Here is a 19,564-nt window from a genome sequence, read left to right as displayed (position 1 = left end):
ACTCACCAGCTCTACCCTGGGTCCCAGTCCCTCCAGTATCCGGTGAGCTTCTTCTGCCTTTTTCTGGTAAGGGAACACAAACAGAAGTAGTACATTAGCCGGCCACCTGCACGTCTCCCATCACCACGGCAACGTGGTGAGCACGCTCACTTGATCACTGAGGCTACAACACTGCTCACTGGATGGATGTATGGATGGATGGCTGGATGTATGGATGGAGAGATGGATGCACCGACTATTATTAGAGCTTTTAACTCAAGCTAGGTCACAGGTCTCTCTTTCCTCACCCAGAAAAAAAGAAAACTCCCCTCCCGTGAGCAGAGAGAGGAAGGGAGAAAGGAGCAGGCAGGCAGTAAAGCGAGTGGAAGAGAAAGTGAGTGGGAGAGAAAGAGCAAAAAAATAAATAAAATAAAAAATACGTGAAAGGAGGATGGGCTAAAGGGCTTTATCTTTATCTCATAAGAGACATCTGATGAAAAGTAGAGAATGATCTCACCTTCAGCCTCTTAAAACTAAAACTCTTGGCAGGAACCATAAAGCAAGAGATAAGAGGTGTTGGGGCAGAAAAATAAAATAAAAACCCCATCTGTGTCTCATGGGTGATCTCTTTGCAGCATTGCTCTTCCATACATTTATATTTAGCTCCAGCAGACAAATGTGTGAGCAGCATCCCAGACTACCCCTCTCAATGATCCCGCCACTCTTTTTTTCTCAATACACTCTGTACACTCTTCTCCGCTTCATCGACCAAACACACCCTTCCCTGGTGACACGCCACATGCTCTGTTGCTTCCAATCTCACTTCATTTCCTTCAGTGACCACGCAGTGAGACTGGCCGGACGGACACATGTGCAGACAGGATGGAAGTACAGTGAGGGAGGGTTGGGATGGAGAGGAAGATTTTTAGAGGTGATAACAGAGACGGAACCTGCCGGTGCGTATGTGCACGTCAACCTTCATTCGTCACCACCCGCCATGTCATGCTGCTTCCTTGTCCCTTTCACTCCGTCTTCACTGTAGAGGTCGCACAGGAGTTTTTTGGGGATCCTAAGTTTAAGGAAGATCCTAACACTAACACACTTGGATGTAAGACCCCAGAGGAGCTCAGGCACACAGCTTAACTTCACTCAACACAGGCTTCCAACTGGGTCGCCTATGAGTGAAGCCACACACGGCTCCAGTTTTTAAAAAGTGCCCTGTGCATTTCCTCTAAAACATAAGGCAAAAAGAAGCACTGATGATTTACATTTGCACATACTATACATGTATATTCACACACACACACACACACACACACACACACACACACACACACACACACACACACACACACACACACACACACACACACACACACACACACACACACACACACACACACACACACACACACACACACACACACACACACACACACACACACACACCTCCATTACATTAATTATGCCCCCCTGTGGTAACACACAGGACTGCTACTATGGCAGTGGCATAATAAGCTATAAAGCTGTGCACCTGTACAGTTGTACATGCTGCCTGCAGTCAACAAGAAATGTTCCCCAGCAGGTCACATAAAAATGATGAACGGGACAAAAATATGGAGAAAAAAAAACACTGTGGGTGCTTATGCAACTAAAGTCACAGCGTTACAAAACATTCCATGAAGAGAGAAAAAAAAAAAAGGGCAAACAGGGAGAAAGCACTACAGAGCTATCCTAACACGGCATAGACGTGAGGATTTAGCATAGCTCAACAGAATTATGATAATGCAGTCTCAGAGCGGCAGTCTTCTCCTGTGCTCATGTTCGTGACAGCTATGTCTCAAATATGAGAAGCGCGAACTTGAGTTGAGCCGCCCCCGGGGTTTGACAATGGGCTGTCGGTAGAAATGTGACTGTAACCCTGTCTGGGAAAGCTAGTGACACTGAGCCCAGAGGGGACAGATGACACCAGCTCAGAAAGGCGTGCTGAGGCTGGGGCAATTATAGCCAGGTGCTGTAACACACATACACCAATATATATGTATGTACTTTACATATGTGCACACAGATAAACACAAAACAGGCTTGACATGTAACATTAAGCTTTAACGCAACATTATTACACTATTTACACATCATTAAATGCATCTTGGTAAGCTAGATGTCCCACATCAAAAAGGTTAAATGCATTCCAGAAGCATTCAAACCAGATGTTAAAAAGGTGTAAATGCAGGAGTGGACGCATATGTAATCTTTACTCCTCCAACATGCAACTAGGTAAAAAGTTAAGTGATTTAAAAAGCCATTTACAGGGTCTGTCCCCTGTGATCATGGCAGTTAAAGTGACACTGTTTTTCTTGTCACAAATAAAGCATCAGAAAGAAACAAAAATATATATGAATACAGACAGGTAACAGGTCAGAAATCAAAGTACAGCAACTAAATTACCTATGTGGGTGAGAGAGCAGTGATCAGTATGGGTGAGGTATCTGTGAGAGCTTGTGATACCAATGAACAAAAGGTAAACAAAATGCTAACGTTATTCTTCTTCTAGCATTTTAATGCACATTCAGATCCATTGCCACCAACCTCTGGGCTGGAGTAGGGCTTGCCCTGATTTGCATGCAGCATTTTATCAGAATATGATACACTTAAATACCCAAGGGAAAATGGAGCATATGTGATGTTAATTAATTAGGAATTAATAAATAAGAACAAATGTTATAGTGACTAAAAGAATGAATATGACTGGATGATTAAATGTGTTGGTGTCACTTTGGGACTGGGTTTGGTGTGAGTGAAACTAGAAAAAAGTTGAATAGCTGGTTAGGTCAAAAAAAAAAAAAAAAAAAAAAAAAAAAAAAAAAAAAAAGAGAGAGAGGGTGGGGGTGGGCAATAGGCCAGAGTACATCCTGCCAGTCAGGGGAAGTGGAAGAGTGTTACAGAGGTCAAGCTACATTGTGGAGTAAGCCATGAGTCATTCTTAAACTTCCAGTCTTTCAGATGAGTCTTCAGCAATCTGCAAAGTCCTGCTGTTGCATATAAGAGTTGTAGTTTAGTGAAGCTGGATGAGAGTTTAAAAACACTCCCTGTAATGTGGTATTGCTTTAAAAAAAAAAAAAAAAGAAGCTATTCTCGTAGGGGCTCCATTCATCTGCATGTAGCCTAAGCCATAAGGACGTAACAGAGCCAAAATATACTAAAAATAATATAAAATAATATATTACACACACACACACACACACACACACACACACACACACACACACACACACACACACACACACACACACACACACACACACACTCACTCACAGGCGCGTGCACACACACACACTCACACACAGGCGCGTGCACACACACACACTCACACACAGGCGCGTGCACACACATGCACATCTATTATCTGTCTGAGAATATTTACTAGCCTAATAACAATTAAGGTTGATACATAATGATCAAAGCATTTCAATACTGATTTGGATGTTGTTTACCATGGCAATGGTCGAAGCACTCAAGTCAGGCCTACTTGCCAACATAAGCGTGAGCATAAGCATGGCCAATGGCTGGGGCCAGTAATGTCGGGCAAGTTGATTGGCCAGTCATGTTTGTGCTAGAGATGCACCGATAGGCCGGCCGGCGACCGGAATTGGCCGGTTTTCACGTGCTCGGCCATGACTGGCGACCGGCAGGTCAGTCTGACATATGCCGATTTCATGCCGGTCGACGCTACAATTAACTGACAACATAAGTTATACGAGTTACAGTTCTCAAGGACGCATGCACACACGGACGCGACAGCACAGTGAGTCTCTTTTCCGCCGTGTGTCGCGCGTACCCGCTCGCAGTGTGAAGCGCGTGTCCGCGCTATTCTCACGCGTGTAGGGAACCTCGTGAATTAACCTGCAACATGTCAGCTGTTTGGAAATTCTTCAGCTTGTGTGCAGAAGATAACAACTTTGCAATATGCAACACCTGCAAGGAAAAAGTAGGGCGTGGAGGGACGACATCAAAATCAAATTTTTTTAGTGTGATATTGGATGTGAAAAGAAGGAAATGGTTCCAACATTGCACTTTAGATGTGTGTGAATTTCCCACACCAAGAATAATTTATATAGTTCTATTTTATAGTGATCCATTATCTGTTCGAAAAATGTTCTATGTTCTGTGCAAAATGTTCTATTAAAGAAAAGATAGAAAATAAATATTTGTGTGTGCTGTAAATTGGTTAGAAAAAATTACTAAAATCGGTATCGGCTGGCTTAACTCAAAGAAAATCGGAATCAGCCTAGAAAGTTGTAATCGGTGCATCTCTAGTTTGTGCCAATCAAAGTCACAAGTCAGTTGTTTGTAATTTGGTGTGTTAGGTGCCACGCTATCTAAGTTGATCAGAAATGGAGTTCACTAACGTCAACCAACGACACAAAGAGTCCACGTATGCTTTGGACCTTCAGCAGCGGCTGCTGCACCTCAAACCCAGCCAGACCGGAGCTACTGCCCGCTCTCCTCCTTCACCGGGAGATAGCTAGTAATATTAGCGTATGTCCCGGTGCCTCCGCCTCCACCGGACAGCAGCTCCGGTCAAATATCTCTGATATTTGCCTGATCAGCATGTCTTCTCTTTATGACACTGTGGCAAATTAGCTACGTTGCATAATTTAAGAACAATAATTAATATACCAAAACCATATCACAAAAGTCATTAATGACTGGTATTTTTTAACCAAAATACACAATATTGATTCATGATAACAATCATCCATATTAGGAGTTTACAAAGAGTGGGTGAAGGCAGCAGTAAAACTATAGCCTCACCCTAGCCTTTTAACATAAATTAAAACGAGCATTACTTCAGAATAACTATGAATTATTAGAGTGCAAATCCAACTAAATTGACTGAACTCATATTTATAGATGCAGAATAGTATTTTTGTTTGTTGTTTCGATGAATCATTACAATGTATATTTGATTAATAAATTAACAATTAGGAAAAGTGTTTTTTCCCCCTCTTCTTTTCCAGTACAGTAAAAATATACAAGGGGCCAGTAAGACCCTGGTCAACCAGCCTGGGGGGCCAGTGGGGAAAATGTTTTATGTTGGACCATGCCGACTCCATTTGCAGTCTATAAAAATGATTTGCCTTGAATCTGTCAGGAAGCTGTTGAAAACATTCAAGGGCTCTTTTCCTTTGAATTGTGGAGTTTCAACATTACTCCTAGTTTCTCATAGGGGGCGGGCTCATTAGTGAGAGGAGTTCCCTGTTTTAAAAGGCCAATTCCAATGAAAAGGAGACTTGTGTATTTCACCACTAGGGGGACTGAGAGCACTGAGAAACACTCATTTTAAAAAGGTAATCTGCACAAAGCATTGCTGCATATAATGATTGCTGTTAGTAGGACTAACTTGCTGCTTACAAACAGCTTTATATGAATGCACCGCTGCTCTGTTTGTCTTTCCTTGAAAGAATGATTAAGTTGCTATATTTGCATAGTGTGCATGTGATTCACCATGCCTGCAGAGTTGAACTTTAGTAGCTTATTCTTTCTGCAAGAGTTCTGCCTTGCCTGACAGTAAAAAAGTGGGAGGCTCAGGACGAGATAAATACTTTGTCAACTTTTTGTCTACGAAATGTAATGAAAAACATGATGGCAGAAGTATACACTCTGGGGGGTTCACTCTTGGTCAAATCTCTCTGGAGTTTGCTCAAAGCTGCACTTGCTGGATAATATAGTTTACCTTACATGCACTGTGTTTATCTCTAACGCTGACTAGCTTCCATATCCACGACATTAGAACCAAAACACTATAGTAGGCCACAGAGCAATATACAGCTGATGTAACAGCCTGGCTTAGTTTAGGTTGTTATCTTGCATCAGCCCAGTGAAACATGGAGGAAAGGCACCCAGCTCGCTCACTCTGACATCCACTCATGGTAATACACTGCATATGTTATCAAGTGAAACCACATTCAAATGCAAGTTAAATTGGGGTTGAATGGTGGCCACAGATGGAGCTTCTGGGGGTGTGTGTGTGTGCGTGTGCGTGTGCGTGTGCGTGTGCGTGTGTGTGTGTGTATTCTACTGACCCTGTTCTCATCGTAGATGATCTGCACCAGGCTGCGGTGCTTGGCCTCGCTGGGTGGCGGTGAGATGGGCCGCTCTGGCTCGTGTGGCTTTGCAGCCTCCTCCTCTAGCTGTTGCTGCAACACAAAACACACAAGCAAAGATGATAGTTAACACTTAACAAATCCGAAAAGGGCCCCCGATCTTCCAGGAAGACCTGTGGCTTACTAGTTCCTGCTGCAAGGTTAAAGAGTGTGTGTTAGCCGTCTCTCCCCCCAGCACTCCAGCAGGGACAAGACTAACTGTCCTATTAGCTGTAATGGCTATTAACTCCACAGGGCCTAGTTAATCACAGAGTTACTACAACAGCCTGTAAACAAAGCCAATGCCTGCTGTGTGGCTGGAACATCTAATGAGAGATAGAAAATTAAGAGAGAGAGAAAATTAAGAGAGAGAGAAAATTAAGAGAGAGAGAGAGAGAGAGAGAGAAAAACTATGAGAAGGAAATGTGGAAAATAGCCCCAGACAAACAATCTTACAGAGGATTTCTTCTAATGTAGCAGTTACACTGGCATGTAACAAAGCATCATTTGGAGATTGTACTCCAGAAACAGTGTATTTCAGAAAGTACGGTCTACTGGGAACAAAACAGCACAAAATGAGTACTTCCTTGTTTTATGAATAAAGCGGTCGGCGCGTTGAAGCAGCCGTGCTGTGCGTTCGTCAAATCGGGCGACTGTCATCCCTGCAAACCCCACCCCGGAGGTTCCTGTATTTAAATAAAGCCCCCAGAACTCAATTTAGATCCTGGACCCTGCGGTCAAAAGGCAACAAGTTCCTCAGAAGGTTTCTAGTTCCGGGGGAAAAGTTCCTGCGGTCGAAACATGGCAAGCGACCGACAGAAAGTAAGAATTTTCGGGGGCTGTGAACTGTGAGGAACTAAAAGAAAACCTGGCAGCATTAAGGTGCGTCAACCTTTAGGTTTCACTGGCAATCACGTAGAATTCAGTCATGGCTTCTTTGTCCATCAATCTTTTCTTGAAGGTGCACAGATAGAGGAGAAGTCTGTTCTGACATTCAGCATATAGAAAGAAAAGCAGTGCATTTTCATTTAGACACTTCTTGCATTTCTTTTCTCCAGACCGAATAGCTAACAGAGATTGAAAAGGCCAAGTGTAAATGCAAACAATAAGCATTAGAGAGGCACCTCAAACCAGATGTTGAAAAGGTGTTAATGGACAAGTCAGGATCATTAATCCTCCCACACTCAATAGGCAGCATGTGGAAGTAGCCACTTCCTTCTGCCTGTGATAATGGCAGGCGATAATGAGGCAAACATGATTTAAAGATTCAAAAGTATTTATACATTAGATGTTCTAATGCAACACAGAAAACAGCTGTATATATACACAGTCATAAAGAAGGCATGCTGCTGTATGTAGCATTTACCATGGAAGCAAAACCTTTGTCTTGCCTATTATTTATCAATGTGACTGCATTAGTTACATGTTAGCTGAACTGTTTTAGCCAGTTATACAGTTAAAGCTGGAGTGTGGAACCTGTATCTCCCCTCTCTGGTAGTGAGAGTAATCACACAAACACTGTCAACATTCTTAAGAAAAGCAGTGGGATGGTGTTGGGTAATATAGGTAGATTGACTTAGCGTTTAACCAATCAGAGAGCCAGAATAAGCAGCTATGCTGTGGAGAACTGTAAGTGAGCAAGAGCAAGGTTGGTTGACGGCCCTTTGTGTACTGCTTAATAAAAGACGTTGTTCTAGAGTTAGTCAACTTGTTTCCGAGTACAAATAAGCTATATCTGCATCCTTCCGGTGCAGAAACAGAAACACAGACAGCACCACTCTGGTACAGAAACCAGACATCACAACTCAGGTATACTGAGAAATACAGAGAGCTTTCCCTGGCAGCGATAGGCTTAATCAGCATTGTGTGTACTTGTTTAGCAAGGGTTGAATGTAACGGACATTCATTTATATGTAAAAGTTCCACATTCTAGCTTTAAACTTTGGTCTTCCTCAATCTTTCAATGTTAGGGCTTATCCAGCATAGTTAAAACCTGTTTATTGGAAGGACCGTTTCATTTATTTTCCTGCCTTTAGTCAATTATGTTATAAGAGCAAAGGTCAGACTTTTGAGTAAAACTTGACAAAAATTCAACTCGGCAGCAAATATATCTACTGATTAACAATTATCTCAACTTCTTTAGGGCATCAAGTACCTGTCCCGAACCTCTACTTCTTAACTTCATGTTACTAAAACTAATATTTTAATTTCATACCACCATCCAAGGACAATAATTAAATGTTCTACGTCTTTGTCTATTTTCGCATAACATTTCAAACACTTGAGCAACTATCAGCAAAAAGTATTGCCTGCTCAAGTGAACATACCAACCTTGACGCTGAACTTTTTTAAATCTATCTTCATTTGCCTGAAAATGTTTGGATACAGTCTCAATGTTTTAAAGGCTATAAGCTTGGAGTGTATTCAGCTGTAACTAGCTGCCTGGAGGCCCGGGGCCAAGTGTCACGGAGTGGCGTGCATATAGCTGATCTACAGTTAACGCAGCCCCCTCCCTCTCATCTCCTGTCAGGGGCTTCAGAAGGGGGAAGGTGGCCTCCAGAGGATCCACATGAGAGTAGAGCAAGATGGATCATCATGTGCAATGAAAGGCCGGGATAAGCATCTGGTGAGGGAAACAGAGACATTCCCATAGAGACCCCCACCTTCCCTTTCCATACCCACCACAGAGTAAAATAAAATAAACCAACCATCCTGAGCTTGGCTTGCCATGACACAGGCTGGCGGTAACCTAAGCCCTAACCCCCACCCATCCACAAACTCTGCCACAACTCTTTAAATAAAGTTTTACCGTGCCACTTAATTAGTCCAGATGTTTTAATGCTTGAAGAGAGCCGGACTGTAAAAAAATATCCATAAAAACACTGCGTGTGTATTGAGCGAGGGTGAGTGGAGGGATCTTGATTTATGCTTGTAAGCAGCTAAGCCTCTCAATCATTCACAAGATTCAGCTCTAAGGTTGGAATCCGATAGCCAGCTTTATTTTGGTTCCTATTGCTATTAGGTCAGTGTTGTATAAAGTACTAGAAAGCAATACTTGAGTAAAAGTATCGTACTAGAAAAAGACTTTGGTAGAAGTGAAAGTTACCTTTTAGAATATTACTTAAGTAAAAGTCTTAAAGTATCTGATATATACTGTACTTAAGTATCAAAAGTAATTTTCTGATATTTAATGTACTTAAGTATTTGAAGTCAAAGTAAAAGTTTTATTTTTTTTTAAAGCAAGCGGTTAGAACTTTTATTGTGGCTTTCTTATAGTAAAGCATAAAGCATATTCAGGGTTCCCATATCTTCTTAATCTCACTCATCAAATCAAAATCACATTCTTTTCTAGGACTTTTCAGGCACAATTATCAAAGAACAAACAGCATATTTTTAGAGGTGACATCAATGTACAGAAACATTTCTTGCAACACGGGTGTATGACGTTATCTTCACCACTACCCTGCTCACCGAGTTCACCACTATCGTCAGGGTGGTCGCAGGGCTCAACATAAAAAAAATCCCCACTGGCCCCCGGGGCTAGTAGATCAGATTTTTTTTTTTTACTGGCCCTGAAAGAAATATCATAGGTGTGATTGGAAAGGACAAAAAAGCAGGAAAATATACGCTGCACCTATGCTTTAGAAAATGGTTCTAACCGCTAGCCACTACCACTGGATGTTGTGCCATTAGCGCGAAAAGCTAGACCAGGGGTCATCTACTACATTTTTTCCAAGGGCCAGAATTGTTTTTAAGCAGACATTCCAGGGGCCGGACTTTCAAATAAAGAAAATAAAATTATACCTAATACCATCATCTTGTTTGGTATTTTCACTTTCTTACTAAATTAATGCTATATTTTTTACATTAGTAAGCAAACCCCTAAAAACATGGAAAATCCATAATGATAACTAGATAGGCTACTTAACTAGAAAATGATCTCAGATTAGTCCTGTATTCCTAATTTGAAAGAAGACAATTCTTTTGCTAAATAATACACCGGCAACATCGTCAAAAATGAAGAACGCGCGTCATTCGCGTGCATATTAAGTAGCCACATGTATTTGTTTTGGTCTTAAAATACATCCATAGGTTTACCGCTCCAGCCGGAAGGATGGCTTCGTTTAGACAGCAGCTACGTTTACAAAGAGTTTGTCCAAAGTTCAAGATTGGTTGCAAATTAAGATAAACCGTTAGACTACAAACTGACATCTTTCATTTTAGCTTCGTTTTGTAAAGTCGCTGTTTGCAGAGTAGAGCTGTGTTTCGCCCCGATTGCCCGGGGAAGTGGAGCGAAGCGCAGACTGAGATATGGTTTCTACGTGTTTCTGCCTGTAGAACGAGTGCGTGGGTTATTGATAAGTATTGGCTCTTTAATGCGTGGAGGTTTTATTGTAGGCTACCTACTTGCAATACGAAGTATAGCGTTAGTTCATGTGCGCCATGGCGGTAAATAATCCTCGGTGCGTTTCCATTCAGTACATGTGCTGCGTGGAAATGCGCACACACCAGTGACTGTGGCTGCAACCAGCCCGACATACGTTTTTACTGGCCCGGGCCATCGGCCATTGCTTATGTCGAGCCTGGTGCGTCTAACGATAACGGGAAGTCCTCCAGTAGGTGCTCAGGCTTCCATGGCGGTTTCAGTTATGCGTCCTCCTCCTTTAGCAACAAACAAAGCTGGCGTCGAGAATGCGTAATGGCCATCTAGGAGCAGTGATTCGCAAACCCTCCCTTATTGCAGTCGCACACATTTCTTCTAATTTTATTTTTTGTGTGAACGAAAGTAAGAGAAGTGCTTAGGTGGAAATATACGGGTAAAAGTATACATTTTATCTAGGAAATGTAGTGGAGTAAAAGTGAAAGTTGACATAAATTTAAATAGCAAAGTAAAGTACAGATACTGAAATTTCTACTTAAGTACAGTAACAAAGTATTTGTACATTACAACACTGAATTAGGTAAAATACCCAGATTAATAATATACTAAGTCGTTTTTATTAACAAATAGCAATGTACAAATAGGCCTGTCGCGATAGTCAATAAATAGACGTTATCATGCCACGATAAAAAAAATGAGCTTCGATATTTTTCCCGGCGCGCAATTTCCCTTTGCATGCTTGTTTGTTTTCCTCGTCTCTCTCTACCAAAGAGACTCGAGGACCACTCTCGGTTCCTTAACGTGCGCGAGGTGAGCCCCTCATGCGTCAAGTCGCATGGTCTTTGTGGGGCCGGGACTGCGGACAGAGAGCAGAGACAGACAAGCGCTAGTTGAGAGTTGGAGCAGGGTTTCCCGCGCACTTTGCAGTTAAAGCCGGTCAAAGAAAGTAGGCCTATATGACGCGATATCACCCGTGTTATTTGGCGTCGTGTCTCCCTTTCAATCCAAACCACACAGCTGACAACCTGCAGGTGGAGACTGTGGAAGCACGGCTCCGGACATACTACGCCGCTGTGGACTCGTCAGTCTTGAAGCGGTTTTCAGGAAAGTGGCTCCATGTGTCCGACAATGAACAGAACGTTAGCGGTACAAGCCTACAGCTGTCATGGACCACGGAGTGTGGAGTATGTCAGAGTTACTTTGTGTTGGTGTGTGTGTGTGTGTGTGTGTGTTTTGTGTGTGTGTGTGTGTGTGTGTGTGTGTGTGTGTGTGTGTGTGTGTGTGTGTGTGTTTGTGTATGTTGTGTGTGTGTGTGTGTGTGTGGTGGGGGGGCCCGCCCCCCAAAGCTCCGACCTGAAGAGGAGCGAGAGCGCCGCCTGCCCAAAATGAAGACTGAAAAAACAGAACTATTTTGGTACATTTACTGTGCGGCGGTGGCAGATAGCCATACAGATAGATTTAATTTATTAATTATATATTATTTAAATTTAATATTTAGAGTTAAATAATTGTAAAATGTAGTACAGAGTCTCTAGTCTGAGAACTTGTGTACAAAGCGGCAATTCCACAACTGTACATCAGCGTGAGAAAGACGACTACTAAAGGGAGATCAAAGACATATTCTGGATATTTAAAATGTCTTCCAGTTCCAGTGTTAAATATTATTTAGAAATAAAAGTGTATTGATCTTTGAAAAGGTGTACCTGTATTATTATGCCATTATCATTATATTAGATGCAAATGGCTCTCGATGACAATATTATCGTTTGCTCATAATTTTCTGGGACAATTTATCGTCCAGCAAAATTTGTTATGGTGACAGGGCCTATGTACAAAACCATTCAATAGTAGAATATTCGTTTATCTTTTGGACCAAAAATTTTATATATATATATATATATATATATATATATATATATATATATATATATATATATATATATATATATATATATTATATATATATATAATTAAGTATAATCAACAGAATGTTAACATAACAGCATGCACGGTGGGAGGGATTGGGGTGAAAAAGAGCGAGCTCGACCATGCAGTTTTCTCTACTAAACATGGCAGGGGTGGCCAAAGGGGAGACAGCGCAGCAGGGATATGAGTGGTTTAGCAGTCACAAAATCTCCACCATTATCCTCCTCCCCCAGGGAGGTGGTTATTTATAGCCTCACATATTTTTAACCCTATCTTTTTCTCCTAAATAATAAATTAAGAAAAAAAAGAGAATGCAGCTGCATTAGGAGTGCGTATTCAGAATTGCGGCACATTGAGCAAGAACAGCTACAGAACTTGAATGCAGCGATTACAACCTCCAAAGTCTGTTTTAAGACTTTATTGCACTGATACCAACTGGAGCCTGGCAGGGGAAAGTCACATTGGAAAACCACACAAGAACATTTCAGACAAGCCAAAACACTGCCACTAAGAAAATTCAACCAGGGTGCCAGCACTGGCAAAGAGACTGAGACATGATCACAAGCATGATGGATACACGGTAGTTCTTTTAGGCTTTTAGAACTGCCTGGTTAAAAATATGTCCAGAATGCACATGCGCGCACTTGCACACACCCAAAGTGGCATCTACTCAACTTTCTTCACCGTTACACATTGTCTTTTCTTATAGGTTGTGTACAAAATAACCTCAATCTCGAAAAAGAACTTTGAAGTTTAAATCTCACTTACAAATACTTCTAAAAGGGTGGGTCATATTAAGCTGCATGCCAAGCAGTACTTAACAGAGCAGGAAGGCTAAAGAGACTGCAATACCCATTCTGCTGGGATTGCCACTTTCTTATCAAACGTGGAATGAAAAATTTAAATACAATCTGTGACTAGACAGGTTTGTTTTGCCTAATTAGGTATTTTGTAATCAAATTTGCAAAGCCTGGGCAAAACCGCTACAGTGGCTAGTTAGTCGGGGGCACCCATATACAGTACAGGCCAAAAGTTTGGACACACCTTCTCATTCAATGAGTTTTCCTTTATTTTCATGACTATTTACATTGTAGATTCTCACTGAAAGGCATCAAAACTATGAATGAACACATATGGAATTATGTACTTAACAAAAGTGTGAAATAACTGAAAACATGTCTTATATTCTAGTTTCTTCAAAGTAGCCACCATTTGCTCTTATTACTGCATTGCACACTCTTGGCATTCTCTTGATGAGCTTCAAAGAGGGGTAGTCACCTGAAATGGTTTTTCAACAGTCTTGAAGGAGTTCCCAAGAGATGCTTAGCACTTGTTGGCCCTTTTGCCTTCACTCTGCGGTCCAGCTCACCACAAAACCATCTCGACTGGGTTCCAGGTCCGGTGACTGTGGAGGCCAGGTCATCTGTGGCGCCGCACTCCCATCATTCTCCTTCTTGGTCAAATAGCCCTTACACAGCCTGGAGGTGTGTTTGGGGGTATTGTCCTGTTGAAAAAATAAATGATGGTCCAACTAAGCACAACCCGGATGAGATGGCATGTGCCGCACGGGATGCTGTGGTAGCCATGCTGGTTCAGTATGCCTTCAATTTTGAATAAATCCCCAACAGTGTCACCAGCAAAGCACCCCCACCCATCACACCTCCTCCTCCATGCTTCACCGGTGGGAACCAGGCATGTAGAATCCATCGTTCACCTTTTCTGGCGTGGCACAAAGAGACACGGCGGTTGGAACCAAAGATCTCAAATTTGGACTCATCAGACCAAAGCACAGATTTCCACTGGTCTAATGTCCATTCCTTGTGTTTCTTGGCCCAGGTCACACAAATCTCTTCTGCTTGTTGCCTCTCCTTAGCAGTGGTTTTCTTGCCCCCGCTATTTACCATGAAGGCCTGATTACGTGCAGTCTCCTCTTAACAGTTGTTCTAGAGATGTTTGGCGCTGCTAGCTGTGTGTGGCATTCATGCTCGGTCTCTAATCTGAGCTGCTGTTAACTGCGATTTCTGAGGCTGGTGACTTCCGGATGAACTTATCCTCAGCAGCAGAGGTGACTCTTGGTCTTTGTTTCCCGGGGCGTTCCCATGGTGAGCCAGTTTTAGTTGTAGCGCTTGATGGTTTTCGCGACTGCACTTAGGGACACATCAAAGTTGTATCGCAATTTTGCGGACTGACTGACCATCATTTGTTAAAGTAATGATGGCCACTTCGTTTCTCTTTACTTAGCTGATTGGTTCTTGCCATAATATGAATTCTAACAGTTGTCCAATAGGGCTGTCGGCTGTGTATCAACCTGACTTCTGCACAACACAACTCGATGGTCCCAACCCCATTAATAAGGGAAAAAATTCCACTAATCTGACACGGCACAGCCTGTAAAGTGAAAACCATTTCAGGTGACTACCTCATGAAGCTCATTGAGAGAACACCAAGGGTTTGCAAACGCTATCAAAAAGCAAAGGAGGTGGCTACTTTGAGGAATCTAAAATATAAGACATGTTTTTCAGTTGTTTCACCTTTTTTGTTAAGTACATAATTCCATATGTGTTCATTCCATAGTTTTGATGCCTTCAGTGAGAATCTACAATGTAAATAGTCATGAAAATAAGAAAACACATTGAATGAGAAGGTGTGTCAAACTTTTGGCCTGTACTTTATAGAGGGTTAAGTCCTCGGCCGAGTGGAGTCGGGTTCGACTCCGACCCTTTGCTGCATGTCATTCCCCCCTCTCTCTCCCCTTTCATGTCTTCAACGGTCCTCTCAAGGCCAAAAAATTCGCCTTTCTGGTGCATACCAACAACGAATCAGCAAATGAAATCTTGGCAGGAACATAAATCAATTTCAAAGCGGATGCATCTACAGCAGAGACGCAGAACTTCTCCACAAGGAAACCAAGTACATCTGCAAAATCAAGGTAGCTCAGCGGGAAAACCTGAGAGTCGCATAAGTCGACTCTAAATCTCTAACAAAGCAAGCCAATATAATCCCAAAAGTTATGACCAGATCCATGGAGGTGTGCAGACCCGTTTTCTTGCGAAGCTTGCAGATCTGCTGCTCCACCATGGTGATCTCCCTGTCCACCGCGGTCCATGTTCTGGATCAGCTCCTCCTTGGGAAGCGAGCCGGCACCAGATCAAGTCAGGGTCCATGTGGACCCGGGCTGCCGCGGGGAGATTGGCTCCAGCTTCCATTCCACTTCCGCTGCCTACAGAAGCACAACAGATAGAAAAGTGGCAAGCTTAGATATAAAAGCTGGGTATAATATTTTGATCAACTTTACACTCTAGCAAAGTCAACACACATTAAACTCATGCAAATGAAGCCTGAATGGAGTGGGAAGAATGAGGACAAAAGGGAATATATCAAAAGGAGACTTCATGTGGTAAGACAAGTCTATGTGATGTTTGGATACTACTGATTATAGGCGGGTCGGGTTAAAGGGTCAAGGTATCTGACATACAACAGAGCATGAAGACCGTCTTGATATAGCCGACCATCTCAAGAAGAACATTGCACTTCTCTCTATCCTCTTGAAAACATAGTCTGTGTATCCTTTGGGAAGGTACCTAACAGCAATTTAAATCCTCTGGGTTAATGAAAGCCAGCGTAGTCGTCTCGGTATCACTAGACCACACTAATGAATGCGCGGTCACAGCCTCCCTTGCCAGGATTATGCACAAGAGCACGGCGCGCTGACAGGTTTAAGACTTTGTTTGAAATGTGAATAACTTTCGCTTTTAAGGACACAGGGGAGGGAAATCTGAATCATCAAATATAGGAGGTACTAGTAGTCATGTCTTCTGGCAGACAAATGGATGGGAATGGTGTCGTCTGTCGTCACAATAACACACAGTGTGGCTCATCAACTGAGCAGCTCTACTACGATGACAGAGTGAGAGAAGCAATCAATCAAACAACTGCTAATCTTCTAAGTCAGCCGGATACATTCTGTGAGTATACACTCATAATATAAACCCCTCTATATTACAAGTGGTGGACCATCCCTGATTCAAAGAATAGAATAATTCATTTTTAAATGGATACTGTGCTTTAGTTCATCTCAAAAGTTGCTCAATGGAAGGGTTGGTACCAAGGGATTGAGATGAGGGCTGCATCTTTATTTTATTATTTTTTTTTTTGGATTGATCGGTCAATTATTACCTTCGATTAATCCAGGGTTTAAAGTGGGATTTGGCAGGTGGGGTAACCCAAGATCCACAACACCGGTTTTCCGTCATATATTTAAAACTTGTCCTTTCAATAACAGTTGCTTCAACCACATTGTTGCATTAATTTAATCCACCACACCGCACCGCAAAGTGATGGTTTGGAGTTATTCTACCCTAGGGTCCTTTGCACACATGACCTCGGGCCAAACATTGGGAGAGTTAGCTAGAGTAGCGTTATCAGCTGATAGCTTAAGCGCGGGGGGCTAATGGACACCCGTTTGTATCTTGGTAAGTTACCCCACTAATATTCCCGAAATGATACCAAAGCGTCTACAAGCAGTAACAAATAGGTTATGCTTAGGGCTGGGCGATAAAAGCGATGGTATGTAGCGATAGGGCACACCTAATCAATATCAATAGAAAATCGTTGCGTAAAAAAGCGTTCGATAACTTGTTTTTCTTCTTGCGGAAGAAACCAGAAGTTGGCGAAGCAAGTTTGAGTTGCATGAACAGAGCACTCACTCTCTGGTAACCTAACAGCGTAGGGAGTGACACTCCTAACAGCACAATCATGTAACAGTATCAAGTTTGGTTTGCGCCACTCGCTGTCTCGTGTTGGATTCTACAATAACAGAACGCGGCGTGTAGCGATAAGTGGAAAGTGGGGTGCGGCGGAGAAATTGTTGATAAAACATGAAAAGTCAGTATGGCGAGTTTGGGGAGGTTTATAAGTCTGACCCGTCGTCCCCACCAACACTACCGCCAAACTTGTTTTACCACCTTAGCCACGCTCACGCTTGGAGCAGCGCCGTGATAGCCAGCAGCGTCCAACAACATCTGCCGCTGCTACGTACAAGCAGCAGACCACCATGGAGAGGGTACTGCACCCGCATTAAGCGCTACAAAAAAGAAATAGCGGAGGCAGGCGTGCTGAGCACTGTCAGAAGCCAGGTTACCAACCTAGCACTAAACCTGCAGAAAATAGTTCTTCTCCGGTTTCAGGTTTTCTTATGTTTATATTTAACACTTTGCACCATTTTATTACACCTTATTAAGCAAGTCGGTACTTATTCTTTCTTCACTGTGATTTTAGACTATGTGTTTACATTTTAATTTTGATTTCCATGGTTGTGTGGACATTTCTGCTTTTATAACTGAGGGGTTATAATCAGAGGAAGGTTAAGTTTAAAATAAAATGTTTAAATTTAATATATTTTTCTCCTGGTCCTTATTTTAAATAGGTCACAAAAATATCAATAATTATCGATATAGACCCGATATGAAACACTTATATCGTGATACAGTTTTCAGCCATATCGCCCAGCCTAGTTATGCTCTCATAAAAGCGATGGATTGGAAGAGTTTGTGTAAGTACACCAGAAGTGTATGAACGCCTTGCCTGCTTTCTCCTCAGCTCTCTGTTGCTGCTGCTGCTGCTACCTGCATGTTAGGCGAGTGCTTAGGGACGTCTACAAATTACTACACGAGAAATGAGTTACAACAAAATATTTATTAATTCAATGATTAAATAAGGTAATGTCTCCAAACTTACCTCAATTATTACTTGTCTCCTGCTAGTTATACTACAGCACTTACTTTAAAAATCTCTTTTCGATGTTGTAATTTGTAAGCGCGGCCCTAAGCTACTGCGTCTTACTGCAGCAGCAACAACAGAGCAGAAGCCAGCAGGCAAGTGTTATTTACATAAACTTCTGGTATACTTACAAACTTTCAATCCATGCGTTTTATGAGTGCCTCTTTAATATACTACTTGTAGACGTTTGGCATCATTTCGGTCATTATTAGTGGGGTAATTTACGAGATACAAACGTGGGTCCGTTAGCCCCTGCGCTAAGCTATTCAGCTGATAACGCTACTCTACGCTAACTCTCCCAATGTTAGACCCAGGTGAAAAAAGCTTCTGGGTGGGTGTTTGGCTCGAGGTCATGGTGCAAAGGACCCTAGGGTGAATTACTCCGAACCATCACTTTAAAGAAAACTTGATTTTAAAAAAGGTAGTTTGCCTGTTACTCCCTTGTTAGTGTTCTATTGAAAATTCAATAAAAACATTGTAAAAAAAACAAACAAAAAACACCGGGGCTACATTAACTTCCAGCAAACTTCACGGACAACGATGAGGGCAAAACAGTTTGACATATCTGTATATAATATATACATATATATGTTGTAAACGAATATTCTCTCGTCTAGCTCCGCTAAAAACACAGAACACGTTCATTACAGAGTTTGTAACCAGTAGGCTACGAACAACGAGATCTTTATATCACCTGTTCAACTGAGTTTACCTGTTTAGATAATTATTATTAGGGATTATTACAGATGGCGTATCAGCACTTTACACCTCAGCCAAGTGTAAAAAATGTTTTGCGATATTTCTATTGCTTTAAATAGTAAATCCTTTTTACCAATTACTTATCTGTCAATCTTATCAACTAATCGTTTAAAGCTTTAATTGAGATGACCAGGTCATTATTTTCATTTCACCTGAATGTCTCGTGATTTATCCCTGGGACCAGTCTTTGGCTTCAGGAGGCATTCTCTTGTTCGTAAAAGTAAATTTGCTTCTTCTTAGGAATAACCATGAATTTACGCTATTACAATGTTAACATATGTGTTAAATGCTCCCAAACATTACACTGGTACAGTTGTAACAACAAATGATGCGTTTGTCATCTCATGTTGTTTATATCACAGTCAACCATGGAATTCATCGAACCAGACAACTTTTTTTTCCCCCAGTCATCACCAGTCCAGTTGCCTTCAGTGGTTTACCATTTACCAGCACACATCAAAATATTTTTTTCAAAATCTGGTAGATCATGCTTTAAGCCAATTCTCAGTAATCCGTTCACATGCAAAGCAAGAGTGGAAGTGGAGCTGCTGTCACATGCAGCAGTTTACGTAACGACGCGCGCAAATAGTATCGT

The 19,564-nt window shown here is 42.0% G+C and overlaps 1 protein-coding gene across 8 annotated transcripts in view; it reads right to left on the bottom strand.

The window, feature by feature from the left end:
• ncor2 (nuclear receptor corepressor 2) overlaps positions 1-19,564 on the bottom strand; it is a 144,080-nt gene that overhangs the window by 55,361 nt on the left and 69,155 nt on the right. For 7 of the 8 annotated variants that reach the window (XM_039804613.1, XM_039804617.1, XM_039804616.1 and 4 more), the window contains exons 6-7: positions 6,066-6,179; positions 7-63 (exon numbers count right to left, since the gene is read on the bottom strand). In XM_039804613.1, the coding sequence (XP_039660547.1) occupies positions 7-63; positions 6,066-6,179 (171 nt within the window). Of the gene's footprint in view, positions 1-6; positions 64-6,065; positions 6,183-15,474; positions 15,604-19,564 lie in introns of those variants that run through there. The other variant, XM_039804620.1, reaches the window with a different exon arrangement.

This window comes from Perca fluviatilis, chromosome 6, assembly GCF_010015445.1.
Source record: "Perca fluviatilis chromosome 6, GENO_Pfluv_1.0, whole genome shotgun sequence".
Taxonomy (NCBI): Eukaryota; Metazoa; Chordata; class Actinopteri; order Perciformes; family Percidae; genus Perca; species Perca fluviatilis.
This window is presented reverse-complemented; position numbering and strand designations above follow the sequence as displayed.